The 21,645-nt window shown below is 42.6% G+C and overlaps 1 protein-coding gene across 6 annotated transcripts in view; it reads right to left on the minus strand.

The window, feature by feature from the left end:
• Nucleotides 1-1,492: 1,492 nt before the first annotated feature.
• Nucleotides 1,493-21,645, minus strand: part of Fryl (FRY like transcription coactivator) — a 235,955-nt gene continuing 215,802 nt past the window's right edge. For 5 of the 6 annotated variants that reach the window (XM_040747185.1, XM_040747186.1, XM_040747183.1 and 2 more), the window contains 9 exons: nucleotides 17,463-17,710; nucleotides 14,606-14,813; nucleotides 13,257-13,406; nucleotides 12,403-12,501; nucleotides 8,216-8,284; nucleotides 5,712-5,729; nucleotides 4,819-4,929; nucleotides 3,784-3,974; nucleotides 1,493-3,624 (listed from right to left, as the gene is read on the minus strand). In XM_040747185.1, coding sequence (XP_040603119.1) covers nucleotides 3,366-3,624; nucleotides 3,784-3,974; nucleotides 4,819-4,929; nucleotides 5,712-5,729; nucleotides 8,216-8,284; nucleotides 12,403-12,501; nucleotides 13,257-13,406; nucleotides 14,606-14,813; nucleotides 17,463-17,710 — 1,353 coding nt within the window. In that variant the 3' untranslated portion in view covers nucleotides 1,493-3,365. The remainder of the gene's footprint in view (nucleotides 3,625-3,783; nucleotides 3,975-4,818; nucleotides 4,930-5,711; nucleotides 5,730-8,215; nucleotides 8,285-12,402; nucleotides 12,502-13,256; nucleotides 13,407-14,605; nucleotides 14,814-17,462; nucleotides 17,711-21,645) is intronic. The other variant, XM_040747184.1, reaches the window with a different exon arrangement.

The raw sequence follows: 21,645 nt of genomic DNA on the forward strand, positions 1-21,645 counted from the left end.
ACCCAAAGTCCATTTGTATGCCAGGGATAAATACTGATTACTACCCAAGGCCCCATAGATTGCCTAGGCCTCCTCACTGACACCCACATTCAGGGTGCCTGGGTCAGTCCCATGCTTTCCACACCTGAGGCGGCAAGAGGGCATTGGGTCTCCCTGGAAAGGGAGTTGTAGCTGAGAGCCACCACATAGGTGCTGGGAACTGAAGCTGGGTCCTCTGCAAGGACAGCCAGTGCTGAGTCACCTTTCAAGCCCCCACCAAAACATTTTAAAGGTGTGTTGTGGATAGTGGGCCATGAGGACAGATGCCTCTTATGGTAACACACCCTTAGTACTTGCAGAGAGGTAAGGAGTTTTGGGGACTAAAGTGGTGGTGAATGAATGTGGTTAAAAGTGGTGATTCCATGTGTGCTCATGGGTGACCTGACTTGGCTGGGACGAGGCCCGGGTAAAGGCAATGCAGTCGACTCCCATCCTTTAGGTGGGACATGATATACATATGTACTTAGTAAATGCTTGCCACGTGGATAAGTGAACTACAGATATCTCCCGGCAACGGGTCCTAAGAGAAATCCACTGACTTAAGGTGGGGAGTGAAGTCATTTGTTAAGGTTAATGCTGTCATTAATGTCCTGGGGGCGGCTAATCAGAATGTGGGCACTTGGATACTGAACAAAGTGACACAGAAAGTTTCGGTCTTCGATGGCAACATTCTAGCACTGTTTATGCACACGGGACCAAAGCTTAGAGAGCATCTCATTTGAGACAGTGAAAAGGTAGCAGGAGACACTCCAAATACGGCCTCTGATGGTGTTGACAGGGTTATTTTTTGTGTAATTCTTTTCAAAGTTAACTGTAGACCATTACAAAGACTGGGGGTGGGTGGGGAGAAGGACGGTAACTATCATCAGCTCTTTTTCCTGGTGTAGGTGATGCTGCAGTGACAGAGTAGTTGTCCCTGTGTTCTGGTGGTGATCTTTCCTAAACAGTCCCTTAGCAGTGCTTCAAGCCAGCTGTAGGTGGTGGTGGTGAAGAGTTCGACCTTCTGAGTCACTAAAAATGGAGACCACTCCAAACCCTGCTAATGTACTCTGGCTTCCTTAAGAGCAGCAAGAGGAGACCGCCAAATCTGTTTCCTATTTAAAATGGCGAATTGGTGAAGAGGGTTGTATGTAGCAAACACTAGGTTCTCAGTGTAATAAAAACATCTGATTAAAATTAAGCATTAATATTCTGTCAGCAAATGCAAACTCTGGAGTCAGAAGATGGGGAAGGTATGTGGGGAAGATAGTCCTCAGGGATATGTTTTTGTAGGTGGGTTCATCTTTTATCACATTACCAGATTAGTTACATATTAGTTGCTCAAAGTTGGGTCGTCAATTTAACTTTTCTTCTTTTTTCAAGTGAAATTATATGTGAGAACTCTGCAGGTAACATGTCATCTACAGTCATTATTTCTTTTTCTTAAAAATACCACACAAAGCAACAGCCACAGTGCTTTTTTCAATTTTATTTTTAACAAAAAGGATGTAAGGAGGATGAGAAAATGGGAGAGGGGATGTGAAAGTGTGGTGTGTCTCTGGACACCATCCCTGTGCCTGGCCCCCAACCCAAGAGTTATTAATAATTTAAAGGACACCATTTACAGTACCAGAACACCATTAAAATAATTGTTGTTTTTATCTGGGTCAAAAAATACAGTGATTATGAATGTGCTGTGACCAGTTATGGAATTTTACAGGAAACATAACTATGGCCAACAGTCCAACGGCGTGCACAGTGCCTTCGATTAATGCACTTGAGCATAATTACATTTCTGTCAGGGTCCACGCCCCCAGGAAAAGGCAAAGCTAAGCAATTCATTTCTACATTCCAAACTCTGGAGTCAGAGTCCAGTTTTGAAAATAAAAGTCACAGTGGATAAGAGATGCATATAAAATATACAAGGTGTTCCTTTTAAATCGGAGGAGTTGTGGGACTACATTCATTTCCTTTACAAAATGCTATTTTTTTAAAAAAAGGACAGAGGATCCAGTTTGTGTTATGCTACAAACTTAGACAGTGGAGAAGTATATTGCGTGTTTTGGGAGTCAGTCTTCAGGCTTTCTGTCTTTCCCCCATTGCTCCAAGGTTCCTATAGCCTGAAACAAGTCGAATCCTGCATAAACACACAAGTCATTTGCATCTCTTCTTTTGAAGTCTGCAGCCTTCAGAGCCTGCAGAATACACAGTCCACCTTCAGTGACAACTTTTCCTTTAGCGTTGTACATGTACTCTGGTATAACAGTGCGTGGCATGAATGTACAAGAAAATACACGTTTTAGTCTATGCAGCGTCTATAATAATTAAGGAGTAAAATAAGTTAACTTGTCTATTGAGGAGCGCTGGCGGGCAGCGTACATCTTTATTTTACATTTTAAAGTCTCTGCAGGCATCTACTTTGGTTAGTTAACAATATCAACATAAGCACTGATCAGAGAGCTGAGCAGCAGAGTCCAATAATATTAACAGATATATTATTTCTTTTTTCGAGACACTGGGAAAGCCCAGCTTTAAAATATTATTAAAGTGTTCTGACATTTACACACTATGAAGAGTTAGATCTAATAAAATAAAATTTCTTCAAAAATAATCTTGCAGTGCTCTTTTAGGCATTGCTCTGAGAAGCTCTCACCAGACATCCACACTTCGAAAATAGGACTGCCACACACTCACCCCCCCACTCACACACACATAATTCCTTATACAGACCAAAAAAAAAAAACAAACCCAAAAAACAAAACAAAAAACCCCACAAACAAACGCCCCCAAACCCTTATCCCGTATGTCGGGAGAAAACAAAAACAAACCCCAGACCCTATGGTTTTTGCAAATAAGTCTTTGCTATCTGTCAGACTGGATGGTCACGTTGATGATGAGTAAGCGTCAACTGTAGGTTATGCTGATGACAGCTAGAAATCAAGGGGCTCTGCAGGTGGCAGGTCTTCAGCCACAGTGAATTGGCCCCATGCCAGCCTCATCTCACCTGCCCTGCAATGTCTCGGAGACCATTATTGCAAACATCTCGGAATTCTTTGCTCCAGAGTAATGATTTGTATGCATCACTTTTAGCCCTTTTTGCTTTTTCACATAGGTAAATTAAAAAAAAAATTCCTTTCTTCATACAGTTACTGTGGAGGTACAGGCAGCAGTTAAGCAGTTTGTTATTTTTCTTCAGGTTTTTTTGTTTTTGACAGTTTGGAATTAGTAGACTACAATCGAAGGTGCTGCCCAAAAGTTATCAGTGAATCACAAGGGTTCATAAAAGGTGCTTGGTTAATAATCTTGATCATTTTCAGCATACTCCCTCTCTTGAGTATGGGAAGTAGTCAGAATCCAGTGCTCGCCATATTTCCAACTGGTTTGGCCTGTGTTAAAAGCGGGTATGATTGCACCATTCGGAGAGACTCTCTGATCTCCAGGTTAAGTTCCATCAGTTTGTAGTTAGCTTCTGACATGTCCAGGTTTGAGCCGATGACCGCAAAGCTGCCCGTCTGGCCTAGTGTCTGGTGGTGGAAGTAGATGTGTAACAGTGTCTGCACGGGGTCATCTTCGCAGCTGCCGAAGATGTCGTTGGGCCAGAGGGTTCTGGAAATACATAACGGTAAAGTTCTGAGATGTGTATGTCATGTCTCTGAAAGCTACATGTTAGGGTAGAACCTGTGGACAAAACTGCCTGGGGAGTAACTGGAATCTGTTCATTGCTTGAGTGAATGCATTACAATGCTGGGCAGTCCCCGTACTCACCTAAAAGCTTTGACTTGTGCTACAGCTGACACAAATTCCTTGTTTTTCAAAGTTTCAATCAGAGAATGAATGGCGGTTTCTATTGTGGTCTGTGCGGCTTTGGAAATATCGATCTCTTCATTTTCCGAAGCAGCCTCGGCTTCCTTAAGGGTACCTTCCAGCTGGGCAAGTTCCTCTGACATGTTGATGACCTAAAACAAATATGTCTTTACGGATCTATTCCTACGCTCACTGATATACAGTCAGGGATACAGCTGATGGTAGGAACATCTGCTTTCAGAATATAATATAGCATAAATTAGCCACCAAATTAAACAAAACAAAACCCCAAAACAGGCCAAGTGTCTTCTCACGTAATCTACTCTGAATTTGAGAGCATCCTGCTTCAACTTCCTGAGTACTGGGTGTTACAGTACATGTGTCCCTACACCAGGTTTAGATAATCTAAATATATCAGGTTGCAATAAATGTTTATACTATATTTTGGAAGATTGTAATTGCTTTTGGACTGTGAAGGAAAGTGTATTTTAGAAGGCTATTTACCCAAGATACTTTATATAAATATGTGTGTGTGTACACACACATAGAGATGTATGTATATATAATATAAAAATATAAAAAATTATACATACAATTTAAAAAATTCAACCATTTTCCCAGTGAAAATTTTAGTGGCAGTAATGTAAGGAAGGGAAAAAAAGATTACAGCCAGTAATCGTGACTGCATTAATGTTGTGTGTATTCACAAAGTCACAGAAACAGATGAGGTGTAAGGGCCGTCACAGTGCAACCCCATGAGTGCTTTATATTTGATTACAGATCTGTTTCTGCTACCAAACCTCGGGCTTAGCCCGTTGGGTATCAGCTCTCATTTACTACAATGTGAAAAAGAACTGACTGACTAAAGTGGCTTTTTTTCCTTAGGCACGCCAACAAGAAATGTATACACATAAGCACCTGTTATACATGTACATGTATGCTTGCACACGTGTATTTACAACTCCGAGAAGCAGGCCGCTGCCCACTGGGATTTACCTCGGCTTCGTTTCTGATCGTATTTACTTGGTTGATGAGTTTACAGTAGGCCTGGAACAGGAGCAGCAGCTGGAAGTGCAGTTTGTACAGCCTCCTACACAGCTCCAACTCCTGGAAATAAGCAGTGTGAACCGAGGTTAACCGAGGCATCGCTTTTCAGACCCGACTAGAGAGCAGACTTCCAGTGGAACGTCACAAACATGTTAAGGTCATCTTGGCATTTGTGCTTCTGCAGTAAGCAAGTTAATAAGGTGTGAAGCTGCTGGTAAGGAGGGGAAAGGTGCTCGGGGGCTTGGCATTCAGATAACAAGGCTTGCTGCTGGTTACGCAACCCCTTTTTAGTAGGAAGCACATTTTCACACCAGACAGTGTCAGAAGGCAATATGTAGGATGCTTTGGGGGTGGGTGGGGGAAACTCTTTAAGGTGATGATGGGAAGAATTTGCAGGGGCATGGGCTTTGATCTCACTGAGGTTCTTGATGCATCCTCAACTGGCGCGAAGCGAAACTGGGTGTCCTCTTACCAAAATAAAGGGGCTTTTAAAGAAATGGACTCCTCTTTAAGAAAACCACCAGGTGATCTCATTCAAGTGAGACTATGAAGCTGACATGTGCAGTTTAAAATTTAAAGTGTTGAAGGAGAGATGTCAGTTATAAGTGTAGGAAAAAAACCCTTGCAACTGCTAGTTGCATGTACAGATTCATTATAAAGTCTCACTGCTTCATCTTAGGACCGACATGTCATGGACAGGGGCGATGCCAAACTGAAGCACATACTACTTTTCAAAGTGGTCAATGACAAAACATTGCTGGGTCACAAGAGGACACATGGCAGATGAAAACCAGTTTGTCTCGCAGGGATAAGGAATCTAGAAATCAAGACAGGCAACTTACTGCTAGAATTCCCATTTGCTAAGCAAGGTGATCGGGTCACAAAAAATACAAAGAGAAAAAAGATCAAGAATTAGTATAAGAAATCATTGTAACTAAGGTTATAGATGCCCCGCGCAAACTGAAGAACACATATTTATACCCAAAAGAACATTTTATGAAGTCATTTCCAAACTGCTATTTTCTTTTTCTTTTTTAGATTTATTATGTATGCAGGGTTCTGCCTACATGTATGACTGCAGGCTGTAAGAGGGCACCAGATCTCACTACAGATGGTTGTGAGCCACCATGTGGTTGCTGGGAATTGAACTCAGGACCTCTGGAAGAGCAGCTAGTGCTCTTCACTGAGCCATCTCTCCGGCTCTGCAAACTGCTATTTTCTAGACACTGTAATGAGTAAAGGTGGGCTGTGTTTTCCCTTTGGCAAATAAGAATAATTTGTGCTATAGTTTAGTTTTGTATAAAAGTCACACACACACACACAAAGAGAACAGAGTGACCTGGGGAGCCCTAGCTGTTGTAAATGGTCTTTGATCTAGGTTTTTTGTCCCTTTCCCAACAAACCCAACTGTAGACACATTTCCATGAGTGCCGTGGGAACCTTATTAAATGAATTTACCATTATTATTTTTGCTTTCTTAACCAAAGGATTGGTTGAATTGGCTCCTGATCTTCTACAGGGAAATACTTATCCTATCCAGCCAGCAGACTCTCTGGTGTGGCTCATTTCTAGATGCTCCTTCCTACCTGTTAGTCTCTACTTAGATCTCAGGCTGTCTCCCTCATGCTGTGGGTCACAGGGCAGAACACCGAGAGCCAGAGCGTCTTACAGCACACTTCAATGCCATTTATGTGAGAAAGTCTGACCTAACTAGGTAGGAACCAAGTGGAGATTGATTCACACGGTGAAAAGCCTCAGGATGGAGAAGAGTGACTTCGAATTAAAACAGACTGCTTGTGTGTAAACGGAGCTTCTAGAACCTGCCTTTCTGAAGTTTCCTCTGAAGGGCACTTTTCTTTTCTTTTTTAAAAACCACATGTATTCCCATCAGTTCAGAAAGGATTTGCTAAGCAAAGGTGAACTTTAGCGCCACACAGCTGACCATAAATTATGCAAACAGTGGCTCAGTAACATTAGCAGAGCACAGTCCAAATGTCAGTTAGCACGAGGTTTTACTTCTAAGGCTGTATTTCATCTAGTTTAGCTCAGGTGGGAATTCAAGTCTTAAATCCCTTTCTTATTCCTGTTAGCATGCTAAGTGGAACTGATTCTGCGCATACATGCCAAGAGTGTCGATTTGGGCATGCGCTGATAAAGTTCATGATCACGACAGTTACAGGCAACAAACTGGTCTCGATGCTCTGATGGCGGTTTTTGAAGGTGACACAAACACACATTTTAGGTACACTATATTTACATGATAGAGTTGCGTCTTCATTCATGAATTCAATAAATGAAATATTTACTGAGAGCTTGTATAGACTGGCACATGGGCACGTGTGACGAGGGAAGGGGAGATCAGTCTTAACTGTAGTCTCCGTTCTTCACTCAGAAGAACATCCCAGGCTGTTAACCGAGTCTTAGAGATTATGGGGTTGCTGTAGAGGTCGAAGGACTCTAAGAACCACTCAGCATCTCCACCTAGCTCATAAGATGCTGTAGGTATCGTTAAAAACTTCCACTGGATTCAATTTTAGAGTTAACTTTCATCTTGTCTTATTTCGAGCTTAGAATTACCTGTCTAGGTTTGAATCTTGGTTTCTTATTAGATAAATTGGCCCCTCTGAACCTCACTCTCCTCATCTTCAAAATAGGAATAATGAAGGGACAGTTGGACTGCGTTGCAAGGAGAGATTATGAAATATGTATTGGCATAGTGCCTGAAAAGTTTAATAGTTAAATTATGATGTTCTCAAGATTTCATTCTTATAACGTCCAGGTGTGGAAATAGCTGAGTTGCTGAAGGATTTCTTCTAGTATGAAGTGTCTCCCACTGGAATAATGCACAGGTCTTAACATACTATCCCCAGGGGGTGCATTATGGATGTGCCTTTCTCTAAGAAAACGTGTTGTTATTGCTTAAAACAACTACAGGAAAATACAACAGACCCACAACTTCACATTTAGAGTAATATGGATACAAAGCATATTGCTCTGGGGTTGGCTTTTCTCACCAGACAATAGATCCACAGAATACTAATGCACAACCATTATTTCCCCCTAAGAGGCAGATGCGACTAAATGCGGATTTGGGCTGTCTAGATACCCATCAAGCTTATCTACTCGGTGTTATTAGCTTCAGTCACAAGCTGGTTGTTCACGGTTATTAAAGTGAAGCTTTCATTACTAAGCCAATATTTCACTGAACCCAACTTTCAGAAAGATGGTTCTGATAAACCAAAATGAAAAAGGCTTACAGTCTTTCTAGGCACAGCGGGCAAGGACAATCGCATGCAGACGCTGTTCTATAATGTCCAAAGCCACACTCAGCAGAAAGAACACTTACTTGTGCATTGTTGCTTATCCTATATATGTCTTCCTTGGTACCGAACGTCCTCTTACAATTCTCTAACCACTGTAGAAATAAGCAAGGGCAGACACATTTCAGTAGTTGTCACATAATGAACAAACAGTGTTGTTACAGCAAGTCTGTCTATATAAAGCCTGAATCTCACTGAAAGGCTAGCACTGGCTGTAGACACAATTTATCTCCACCTAAGGCCAATCATTCATATGGAACAAACAAGGGATCAATACAACAAGATGCAGACACCGAGTTTATTAACAAAGATGTAATCCGTGTCCCTGGGACCAGCGGTGTCCCATATTGTACGATCCTTCACTTTGTAGATTTTATTGGAAATCTTCTACCTGACCTTTGTGTCTAAATGTGAAATGTGGAAAATGAAAGATCAATTTAATAAAGGCAACTTACAGAAAAAAAATGAGCTAGGGCTATCTGCTCATCTGAAAATGTAACTCTCTGAAGACGCATGCCAATTTTAATTAATGAAACAGAAACCAAGATCCATCTAAATCCTGTTTCTATTTATTTTCTTTCTTTCTGGGTGGCAATAAATGACAAGCATGCTATCTCTGAGGCATTTTGGATATAGAAGCCAAATGTGGGTTTTCCTTGCAGTTGATACTAATGTAAAATAGAGTAGCATTGTGGATGTGTAGAAAAATGGAACCAGTTTCAAAGGGAGAGCTAAGGGCCTTCAGATGAAGCTCCTGGGCTTTGACAGTTGATGCTGTCAGTTGTTCTGGTTGACTGGATTTGTGGTTTTGTTTTTGGGGTGTGTGTGTGTGTATGTGTTTGAAATTAAGTAATCAAATCAACCACTCAGACTGCTTCTTTGAGAAAAACTACCAGCTCATTAAGTAGCTCCTCGGAAAACACCTTAGTGTTAGGTGTTTAAAATTCTCAGCTGTAGCTTAGTGTTCTGCAGGCAAAGAATTAAAATTAGAAATGGCAAATGCTTCAAAAACAATCTCTTTAACCTTCTGTCCCCTTTATCGCAATCGCCCAGACTGCACTGACTCTTCGGTTATTTTCTTGACAGCATCTTGGAATGAAAACATGCTAAACCTTTCTGGTAAGAGATGTCTGGTGGCAGTCATTGTCAGAAGCCATCAGCAGACCTCTTTAGAGTCGCAAAATCCAGCTGACATCTATCATGGAATTTAGGCATTCATCTCTGTTCATACAACACCTTAAAATGCATATACACTGAATGGTAACTACTTGTCCAAGTAAACTGGTAAAATGGAAGTTATTTCAGTTGATTAGTTACTGCTATTACAAAATATTTAAATGTTCCATACCCTGTCTAACATTTTAGGGAACATTATTTAATGTAATTTCCGATTTTATACCCTGTTAATACAGTCCCATGGCTGCATACTATCCTTCTAATAGCATGTACAGATGCGGCAGAGGGGTCTGCAGAGAATCCCTACTTCCTACCCGACAGCTTCATCATGTTTTAGTTCAAATGAAGGTGAAAGTTTAGTTGCAGAGGGAGGTTCTGTTTTTAAGTGTGACAGAGCAGCTTATGGATAAGCAAGCAATCGTCCAAGGACAATAATTACTATGCTGTTTGATTTTCAAATACATTAATTCTACAGATGATATCTTTACAAAATTGGGTCCTCACACACACACACAAATGAAACATGACTTGGTCCTATGAATAGCCTTTCACTCCCAATGGTAATGTCTGTGTGAAGCACTAGCATATTATTAGTTAGATCTATCTGTAAGAATTTGATGCTGCCTCATGAAAAGTAGTTAGCTGTTGCTGTAAAATCAACCACCCTAACATGTAATGGCTTCAAATAACAGTGAAGAGAAAAACTACTTGCCACGTATATAACCGATATCAGATAAATGTATGTGTGGTTTCTGGTTTGATGAGTACCAGCCATAAGTCTCTGGTTATCTGATGGTTTGACCAGGGTCTTAAAGTTTCAAGAAGGCCTTACTCCTACATGTGACTTGCAAGCTCTTAGCTGGGATGCCTCTCTTTTCTTCTGTAGTAGGGGTCAGAATCCAAGTCTCCTGGAATTTCCCAAAGCTTCTCATAGCTGATGAGTTTGGCGGCAGAGCAGATACTGTAGAAGGTCTCTCCAGGCTTGTCCTGGGAGTACCAGTGTCTTATGAATTCTGGTTGGAGTCAGTTACAAGGCCATTCCAGACTGCAGTGTGGGTGGTGCTAAGCTGTGCTGGAAATCAGAGGCCTGACTTATGGGGCCATTACAGTAACAACCACAGTATCTAGGACAGGCAGTGACTTCTAAAGACCCACAAGTCACAACCATAGTGGGATAGACTGATAACTCATTTAATTAAAGAGGAAGTTTTCAGGTCATCAAAAGATGTGTCAGTAGTGAAAATGATAGTACCAGTGGGAAAAGTAACTTCAATACATACATCCAATACAAAGCATGTATGGAGGGTCAGTGAGATGGCTCAGTGGGTATAGGCATTTGCCACCATGCCAGAATTGGATCTCCAAGAGCCGTGTGGTGGAAGGAAAGAACAGACTGTCACAAGGTGTCCTATGACTACTACGTGCATGCCATAGCATGCCCCTTCCTTGCCCACAAACAATAAATAGAACTTATATTTAAAATAAACACCTCTTATAAATACCTCAGAAAAATAGCTCATTTACAGATGTCCACAAGCTACTCTTATGAAGATATCTATGCTCAAATATTAGTGATGAAGGGAATGTAAGCTAAATAAGAATCTACTATACCCACCAGAATGACACAAACTACAAAACCAGTATCAGATGATGACCAAGGAATGAGGCAATGGAAAATTCATGTCCACACGATAACACATTTTTAGTAAAACTGCTTGGTAGATTCACTCATGCACATCCTACGACCTAGCGTTTCCGTCCCTGGACAGCTCCTCAGCAGCTACATGGACATCGGCACACAGACAGCAGCAGTATTGTAGGGTGACCTGATTCTACCTGATAATTCCCTGAGCCGAAAGCTCTGTTCTTCCATCTCTCATTATTATTTCAGACCAAACGTGAGAATGCACTCCCCCGTGATAAGGAGAGAAAGCCTTGGTTCAAGTATTTTCTTTCCCTGAAGTAATCGTCTGACCTCAAATTCAGTCAGGGTTCAAGATCATTTCCCAATCCAGTCAATTCTTCTTCTCTTTGGAAATCTTACACAGTACTTGGCTTACAGCTGCTTTGATAGACTACCTGACTGAGAAGCTTTGTGTCACTTGGCGCTTTTTGTATTTTACTCATAACTTAGGTGACAGATACTTTACCATTCTGAATAACTATAGCTTCCATGCACCTTATCCAAAAAGCTTAGATCTAGGGTTTTGGAATATTTGCATATACTTGAAGTTTGTTTTTTTAAGGAACGAAACCAAAGTCTCAAACACTAGACTGCACCATCAGAAAACAAGGTACTAGCCACTTGGGGCACAGTCTAGTTGGACTGAAATTACTGCCACAGCCTTAATTAAACTTCCAATAATCATTTCGAACATTATGTTTTGACCTGTCACATGAGGTTAGGTGTGGAATTTCCCGCTTCTGACATCGTGATGGTACTTAAAAGCTTCAGACTTTAAAGCATTTTGGGTTTCAGGTTTTTGGATTAGGGACACTCAACTTTGTACTCACATGTACAACTTGTGTTACATATCCTTACCTAGAATATTTAAGAAGTAGGTTTCACACTCAACTTTTTCATAGGTCTTTAAATGTGGCATATTCAATAATTAGTAGGGAAAGCACTACTAATTATTTAGTCTGGGAGAACATTTTTCTCCTCCTTGTTTTTCTGCATTTGTCAATTGCAAACATGCTGGACTGACTTAGGGAACCGGCCAGTGTTTAAATGGCTGGCTAGCATTGCGGAACCACTTCCTAGCAGGTGACATCTGTAATCTACTCCAAGCTTGCTGTCCCCCCACTCAACACCACAGCGAATGCTGTCACTCCAAACACCACCCCTTACTCCTCTTGCCATGCTGACCACAGCTGCAGTCTCTCCCCCCGTGCTCTTAGGTTCCTTTCGAAAGGCCAAAGACAGAGTTCTCTGGACACAGAAGAGCTGTCCCAGGACCCGTCATAAGGCCAGTGAGAGAGCCGCATGTCTGTAGTGTCACAAAGCAAAGGGTGTTTGCGCGTGGGGGAGACTGACCTGCTCTGCTGCTTCTTTCTTGGTGTTGTAGGTATCCAGATGTTCCTGCAGCTCCAAGACACTGAACTTCAGTGTTTCCAGCAAACCACATGCCATCAGCTGTGAAAGCAGACAAACTGATCACCATCTTGAAAGGTCACAGAATACCTGCCTGCTGGTTACTGGACACCCTTTGCTGTCAGACCAGTGTACTCCTCAAAGGTGACATCCTTGAAGCTTTGTCTAAGCATGCAGCTGGCTAAATATGCAGGACATTAGGGAAAACTCAAGGGCTTTGGATACTTTGTGATGAGAAGTCTACTGTTTACCATCCCCCCCCCCAAGAACAGGAAAGAACACACACATATCTCTATAGCTTACTCATGCTGGATTCTGCACGCATAGGGAGAGGACAAGATCAGCGAAGTCTCAGACAGCATTTCACACACTGGAATGGATTTTTTTTTTTTAAAGACAGAGTTTTCCTATGTAGTTCTTGCTGGTCTAGAGCTTGCTATGTTCACTATAAGGCCATGAACTCAGAAATCTGCCTGCCTCTCCTGAAAGTTGAGGGGAATGGTATGTTCCACCATGCCTGGATGGAATGACATTCTGCTACATGTGTAGATCAGGGCTAAGATATGAACCTTCACATTTCAAAATCGAGAACTGCTTTTTACAAAAGGCCAATAAGTGAATGACATCATTCCAATGTAGTCATTTCATTTGCTGTGTTTTGAGATAGGCTTTCCTTATAGAGAAGTGGATGGTTAGGAACTCCTTATATGCTCCAGGGTGCCCTCAAACTCTCCATCCTTCTGCCTCAGCCTCCAAGTGCTGGGATTTCTAGATGTGCAACATCATGCCTGGCTTACCGTTTCGGCGTCTACGAAGACGGTGGGACATTCAGAACATGTCATCATCACTTCCAATGAGCTTTTGAACTTGGTACCAATGCGCTGCAAACTCTCACCAAGAAAGCCCACCGCTTCGTTAGTTATTTCTCCAAACCGCCTTTGAATTGTCTACAAAGAAAAGCATGAGAAAAGTTTAGTATTTTGTAAAAATGAAGGCCTTTCCCCACTTCTATGTAAAGAAGCGTAACTCACAACTGAAATTACTGTAATGACATACAGAATGAGCAGAACTATTGGGTCTCTTTTTCTTTAGGAGATAATGTCAACAACCGGCTAATGTGGTTGGGTGCAATGGCATACATCTGGGTTCCTAGCTACTTGGGGCGGTTAGGTGGGGAAAACTGCTTGAGTGCAGGAGTCCTGGCCTCTGGAGAGCTATGAGCATTGGCATGAATACAGGGTTGCCTGGGGAGAGGTCAACCATCTTAGTGTCGGAAATAGCTAACCTGTATCTACACACATGTGTATAGTGCTGCTAGATGACATTAGGACTCGGGGCGCGGGAGGCACTGGGGAAACTGCCACCACCCCTGAAAAGGAAGGAATACAGACAGAAAGGGCAGAGCAGGAGGCACAGAAGGTTAAGCCAAAGTTCCCACTCCTAGGCACTAAAGACCCAGGCAGGAAACTGGAGGCCGGAGCGCACGGGGAAACACCAGCGGGAAGTGCTCGGCTGGGTTTCCCAAGGCATGTGGGTAGTGTAGGTGAAGAAAGATGGTGGATAGTTAACAGGACTGGGATCTCTGTCCCTCAGGCTCTCTCTTTCCCCACACAATGCTCAAAATGGTATCTGAGTGCCATGGTGCTGTATGGGAGTATTTACTGAAAAGCAACTAGGACAGTGCTCAGCACAGGGTAGGCACTCAATAAGTGACAGTGTTTATTATTACTATTACTTAAGGTGGAGAGCAACTCCAGCTGGTTGGTTTCCATGGTGATTAAAGTGTCATTTGGCACCTCATCGTATACATTTCGAACCTCCCTGTAACAAGCTGGGAGGGCAGGGACAAATGGCGTGCCTTTATTTCTCTGGTACCCATGATGGTATCCAGCATACTACAGAAAGTCCGAACTTGTGCTGGAGTCTTGTGGCAATTTCACTGCAGGCTCTCATATCTGCACCAGTGGCTGGCTAACACACCAGGCGTACTACATTACATACAACACTGCAAATCATGCAAACATTCCCTTCGTAGAAACATGTGTCTGTTAAAGAAAATCAGTAGGGAATACCACCGAGTAGCGAAGCCTAACTTTCCCAGATTATTGGAATGCGCGTTCGGACAGACACCTTAACCTCCACTGACCTGAAAGAGCCTTGAAAACACGTGGAAAGTAAACACTGCACAAGATCCATCTGTGTCTGACAGCATCTGATTCACATGGCAACGCCAGGCTTCTTCCTCATCCTCATAAGCCATCGGCTGAAACGCTGCTATGATTGCAGACAGAAAGGGCGTCGGGAGAGGTGATGTCTGCACTTCTGGAAAACCATCTTGTTCATCTTCCTCTTGACTGTGGACACAAAACCCACAGTAGTCATCACACTACCTTAAGAGAACACCCACGGTACCTTACACCAGTCACTAGAAACTATACACACAGATTTAGAGAATGCAGCCTGAACTCCCTAGGACAGCACAAATGAACATGTATTTTTCCTACATTCTTGAATCTCAAGCAATTATCTTAGCTCAAATGTACAATATGTTACGGCTAGATTAACACCAGGTATACCTACAAAAAACGTGGATTAGTGCAGGACTTTTAATCCCAGTGCCTGGGAAGCAGAGGCCAGTGACTCACACTCCATAAAAGGTAACCTGCGGTCTTGACACTGAATAGTTCATATTATAAGATGGCAACCTTACATCTAAAACACCAGGAGCATCAAGGAAGAGAGGGTGGAAAGATCCAGAGACCAGGATGCCTATTGCTAGACAGTATCTTCTAGACTTGACAGGGAAACTGTTCCTATGAGACCTAAACAGGACGCTGCCCACACCTCACATAATACCACCAGCAGTCGCCGTGCTGGCACGATAGGGAAAATTTTCACAAGACCCCGCCCCTCAATGATGACCTACAGGCAACCAATAGCTGATGACACACAGAGGAGCCATCTCTCCAGAGACAGCCCAAATGCTCAGCCCTAAACGTGTGTACATAAGAACAGCACTAAATGGACTGTTAGGTGTGTGTGTGTGTGTCTGTGTGCGTGTTGAAGGTTGGGTGTGTGTGTGTGTGTGTGTTAGGGGGTTAGGGCATGTGTGTGTGTGTGTGTGTGTGCGCGCATGTTGGGGGTTGGGTGTGTGTGTGTTAGGGGTTGTGTGTGTGTCTGTGTGCATGTTGGGGGTTGTGTGTGTGTGTCTGTGTGCGTGTTGAAGGTTGGGTGTGTGTGTGTGTTAGGGGATTAGGGCATGTGTATGTGTGTGTGTCTGTGTGTCTGTGTGTGTGTCTGTGTGCGTGTTGGGGGTTGGGTGTGTGTGTGTTAGGGGGTTAGGGCATGTGTGTGTGTGTGTGTCTGTGTGAGTGTTGGGGGTTGTGTGTGTGTCTGTGTGCGTGTTGAAGGTTGGGTGTGTGTGTGTGTGTTAGGGGGTTAGGGCATGTGTATGTGTGTGTGTCTGTGTGCGTGTTGGGGATTGTGTGTGTGTCTGTGTGCGTGTTGGGGGTTGTGTGTGTGTGTCTAACAATAATGAAGAACGGGTCATGAATAGAGAAGATGCTGGGAAAGGAGGCAGACATTTGGAGGAGAAAGAGGGTGATGTACAAATAATGACCACACAGACATACGAAACTCTAAATGAGAACATTTCTAACTAAGAAAAAGACCCGAGTAAGGCTTTGAGCATATCAAACACCCATCTGAAGTAAAAACCTAGTTTACCTTAACAAAGCTATGTTTTTTTAATCACAGAAGTGACTTTTTTTTTTTCTGAGACAGGGTTTCTCTGCATTACTTTGGAGGCTGTAGACTAGGCTGACCTCGAACTCACAGAGATCTGCTTGCCTCTGCCTCCCGAGTGCTGGGATTAAAGGCATGCACCACCAACGCCCAGCTGGAAGTGACTGATCTTAATAAAATGTGCTGTACACTAGTCCTGTGTGCTTGGAAGACATGCAATGTTCTATTCAGTTGTAGAAACGGGCCAAAGTAAACTACTTTGCTGTAGCCTTGGAAATACGTGACTATTTCCCCCTGTAGCACTTCTGTTAAGCCTAAACTTGTGTGGGACTGCAAAGACCTTACAGTCAGATCAGTGCACTCACAAAGGCGTGCTGAAGAGGGGGAACATTTTCATATATACTTTCAAATACAGGCAAACATTCCATATGTACTGAGAGTTAAAAATCTAATACATTTTATGTTATGACTCTTCTGCCACATTAAGCATGAAGCTTTTGTCTTCTTGTAAAACTGAAATACCTGATTATTAAATATTGGTTTCAAATATTAGTAATTACGGAGAGTGCCGACTTTGTGCAATGGAGAAATAAATATACTGATAGAATACATGAAGTTAGATACTTTTACCAAGAACCTTACGGTGAACTACCCACAAATAGTCATAAAATTTAAATGATAGACATTAGACAATATAATTCATATCACAGAACTGTCTGGTGTACAAACTTACTAAGAGCCACTGGAATTTTTTCTAAAGCCTATGTAATAATTACTCTACTCAATCCACAGGTGAAGTAAAGTCTTGCTTGGGAATTCTTCACATTCTAACGATACGCATTGAATGTACAGAACATTCAACTGAAGGGAACAGGGGTGAACATCCTTCAGTACCATGCCTGTAGTAATCTAAATCAACATCTGACCCCTGACAGAAGAACTTTTGGTAATCCAGAAATTCATTCTACTATTGGTTTTAATACTTGGTTGTTTGGTATTCTGCCCAAAATGAGCATGTGGTGCGCCTCTAATGGGATGTTTTTATTTTACGTGGATAATAACAGAAAGGAGGGAGGGAGGGAAGGAGGAAGGAAGGAATGGAGGAAGGAAAGAAAAACAAATCAAAGTATGTCTTTAAAAATGAAGAGAGTATGATTATAGACTAAATACCAATTAATCAAAAGTCATAGTCAGGAATGGGGGGGGCACATTTGGGAAGGGGTGGGGACGAAGTAGAGTCTTTGTGTGACCATGCTCACCTAGACAACCCAGAGAAATCAGCCTCTTCCTCCTCACACCGTTCATCCAGCTCTTTCAAAGCCAAGGTGACATCCTCTTCGCAGATGGACTCGGGGTAGCTTTCAGGGGCCAGAGGCTCCGGCATGTCAGTTTCTTCTAAATCAAGAATTCCTCGGCACACTAGCTGGTCCTGTTGGTCTTGAATAATGTATGACCCTTCATCGTCAAAGGCTGTAACATGTTCCTCCTTTAATACTGAACTTGTATCCTGTGAAATAATTGAAGCTTTAGCAGACTTCAACAACACCAAAAGGAATTTATCAATGCAGTAAAGGACCACTGCCAAGATCCAAATCTCCGTCCAAATTGTCTAGTCTGTACAGTTTTTGAATCGTGAATATACACAACTGTCTTCTTAAATGATCCTACTCTTTTTTTGTTTTTTTGCTAGTATAGAAGAATGAACCCAGGGCCTCACACATGAGGCAAGCAATTTACCACTGACTAAAATTCCCAGTCCTAGAATTAAAAAAAAAAATTACACCATACAGCCAATGTTCTATAAAAACACCAAACACTTTTTCTTTGTTTTCCTTTGTGTACAGGACTTGGGTGTTGACTAGCATCTGTTCTTCGCTAAGATACCTTCTTTCATATACATTATATGTCTATACAAGAAGACTTGGCATTCATTTTATCAGAACACAGTAAATTCTGACTAGCAGTAGGGAGATGGTTCAAGAATGAATCCATTGACATTGAATCCATAAAGACACTCAACCCAAACCACTGTGTCTGTGATATGGAGAGCTGGCTTCAGGTAATAAGACAATAGTTCACTGCAGCTTTGAGACCCAATAAAGCCTCATGGTTAAGAGAGTTCACCAGAGATTAGGAAACTTTAGGTTGTTAGCTTTTGAATTGAAATGAATTACAAGCACATTTATTAAACAAGAATGGCTGCATGTCCCTAACCCCCAGTCAGTGAATGATAATGAAAATACATGCTGTAGAGTGTAACAGTAGCTAAGGGGACCCACTCTTCCTATCCACTGTTAACATGCTGACATGATGCTGCTGTGACTGCCAAGGGGGAGAAACCCAACAGATATTGGCTACATAAGTGAACTACCACTATTACAAAAGAAAAACACGGGGCTGGAGAGATTGCTCAATGGTTAAGAGCACTGGCTGCCCATCCAAAAGTCCTGAGTTCAATTCCCAGCAACCACATGATGGCTCACAACCATCTGTTAGGCTAATATGCAAACGGGGACAGCATACGCTGGCATGTGGGACAGAGATGGCAGAGAGCATCAGCCACATACAAATGTCTGCTGGTCCCCAACCAGAGAAGGGACAGAGCATGGCAGTCTGAGGCAACTGAGACCAATCTTTGAAGAAACAGCTGAAGATGGGGCTTAGAGAAAGGTGGCTAGGGATGGCATTTGAGGAAAAGACGCTGGAAGCTCTCAAAGGCTGAGGGATGTGGCAGAGACACAGGAAGTACATTAAGGAGCCATGGATCTGGATGTGGTACGCGGTGAACCTTGGCCTCACAGAGTATGTATGACCTGTTACCTCGATGGGTCATACTCAGTACAACTGCAGACTTAGCTAGGGAAGAAACAGACCTAGTAACCTGGAAAGATAATTTATCTAACACCGCGAGGCATGTCCTTACACCTACAATTTTATTGGCATCATTTTTTCTTCCATATCAGTTTGAGTATACTGTGTTCCACACCCAAACATGGCCGCACAAAGCCCCACTTTTCATTAGTGTGCACCTGTATTTGGCTATCGCTTGCTATTATAATCTCTAAGTGATATTTTATTGGAAAGTATTATTCAATATGAAGTGAAAATCAATAACAGCTCCCTAGATCTCATTAAGCAGCACACTGGTTAGTAGAATGGATTCCATTGTTTAAATGCAGATTATAAAAATCAAATTTCCTTGACTTCCAGTCACACAATGACACACACACACACACACACACACACACACACACACACACACACTTTGTTACACCTAAAGGTTCATTTTCTACATGTAAAAGTTTTCTGTGGTTCATGACTGAAGGCTTCTTTGATGAAATCAAGTGAAGACTTTATGCCTTGAAGAGATCAGAGAGGAAGTTATATTTTTTAGAAGATTACTTTTATTATTTTTAATTGTGTAGGTGTGTTTGTGTGCATGTGAGTATGTGCACGTGACAGCAGGTGAGAGACATTGGATCTCCCGGAACTGAAGTTACTGGGGGTTGTGGACTGTTAACTAGGTTGTTGGGAACTGAACTCTGGCCCTCTGAAAGAGCAGCAGAGCCATCTCTCCAGCCCCCAGGGAGCTGTTTTTGGTCAAAGAGAAGCTACAAAGTTTCAGCCAGGATAGGCCCCTGTGGTGATTTGAATGAGAATGGCCCCCATAGCGTCTTGTATTTGAATACTTGGTGGAACGTTCAGGAAGCATTAGGAGGTGTGGCCTTGTTGGAGGAGGTTATGAGGGGGGTAGGTTTTGAGGTTTCAAAAGCTCAGGTCATTCAAGTTCCAACTCACTCCTCCCTTCCCCCCTCTGCATCCGCACCTGTAACCACGCCCAAAAGGCGTGGACACTGTTACAGGTTAGCAGGCAAATATTGCTACTCACTTACCCCCCCCACACTTTCCTGGAACTTTCAGGTAAGACATGAGCTTTCAGCTACTGCCCAAGTGCCAAGCCTGCCTGCGGCCATGCTCCTCAATATGATGATAATGGACTAACTCTCTGAAACTTTAAGTCCCAATTAAATGGCTTCCTTGTATAAGGTGCCTTGGTCATGGTGTCTCTGCACAGCAGTAGAAAGGTAATTAAGACACCCCCTTTTCCTTCCCAATATTAGCATGCCCTAAGGGAAGTCTTCAGACAAGCATTTATGAGTACATTTGTTCCTTTAATTCATAAACCACTTCTACTCTAAAATTTAACTAAATAATTGCAGAAATTACTGTAAAATTATTATGATTTTGACTATTTCGGTGCTTTCCTATGTTTCTTTATTAGAGGGCAATTTTGGAACATTGGACACTGTGTTGGAGACACAGGAAGAACAGGCTGTGGCAGCCCAGCTAACAGAGGCAGTGTTGTCATTCCTCTGGAGGAGCTAGTCTTTTGCTGACAGTTTTAACAAAAGCTTGTTTATAAATAAAATGATACTGCCTTAAAATAACCCTTTCATCCTCATCCTTCAGTGGCACAAAGTGTACGGTAAGAATGAACCCCTTATTAAAAAGGAAAGAAAAAGGGTAAGTTGAAGTGCTTTTTCTCTGGTAGAAAAGATGCCCCTAGGGGCTTTTCAGTGCTTTGGAAGGAAGTCCATTAGTCCATTGTGTGTGGTTGGGTGAGGTTAGGCTCTGGAGCACTCGGGAGGTTGAGACAGTCAGCCTAGCTTATGCAGTGAGACTTTGTCTACAAAGTCTAAATAAAAACCCAACCCAAAACAAAACAGCCAAGAAACCGATCCCATATATGTATGTGAGATTACATATATGTATATGGCATTACTCTAAAGCCTCATCTCACAGGCTAACTTTCTTTTTTTTTTCTTTTTTTTTTGAGACAGGGTTTCTCTTGGAGGCTGTCCTGGAACTCGCTTTGTAGACCAGGCTGGCCTCGAACTCACAGAGATCCACCTGCCTCTGCCTCCCGAGTGCTGGGATTAAAGGCGTGCGCCACCAACGACCGACCCAGGCTAACTTTCTCATCATTCAAATCCACATTACTGTTAAATTTCTAGAGAAGATTTAATACAATGGCCATTTTCTCACGTTTTTAAAATTTGTTTTTTGCCTGCTTGTAATCTATCACTCCTGTTAGGATTAAGCTCTGTGCCACGAGCTGCCTGTTTTGGAAACCCAGATCCTCAAAGAGTGTCTAGCATGGGGCCGGCTCAACAGCTGGGTGAGGTGGCTCACACCTGTAGTTACAGCCCTTGGGGGCCAAAGTATGAGGAGTGCCAGGAATTCAGGAACTACCTTGGCTGTTGAGTAGGACCCTGCCTGAAAAAAGGAAGAAATGAATGAATGCAAGCTTGCCTATGCCGCGTCTTCATCGAGGGCTCCAGCACACTGCTCATCCTGACATAGGTAGGTATGCTTTGGGACTGGAATATACCCCTAAGGGGCCATGGAGTTGGAGGAAGGGCTTGCTCCCCAACGTGGAGC

The sequence above is a fragment of the Mesocricetus auratus genome, unplaced genomic scaffold (genome assembly GCF_017639785.1).
Source record: "Mesocricetus auratus isolate SY011 unplaced genomic scaffold, BCM_Maur_2.0 Super-Scaffold_100006, whole genome shotgun sequence".
Classification (NCBI taxonomy): domain Eukaryota; kingdom Metazoa; phylum Chordata; class Mammalia; order Rodentia; family Cricetidae; genus Mesocricetus; species Mesocricetus auratus.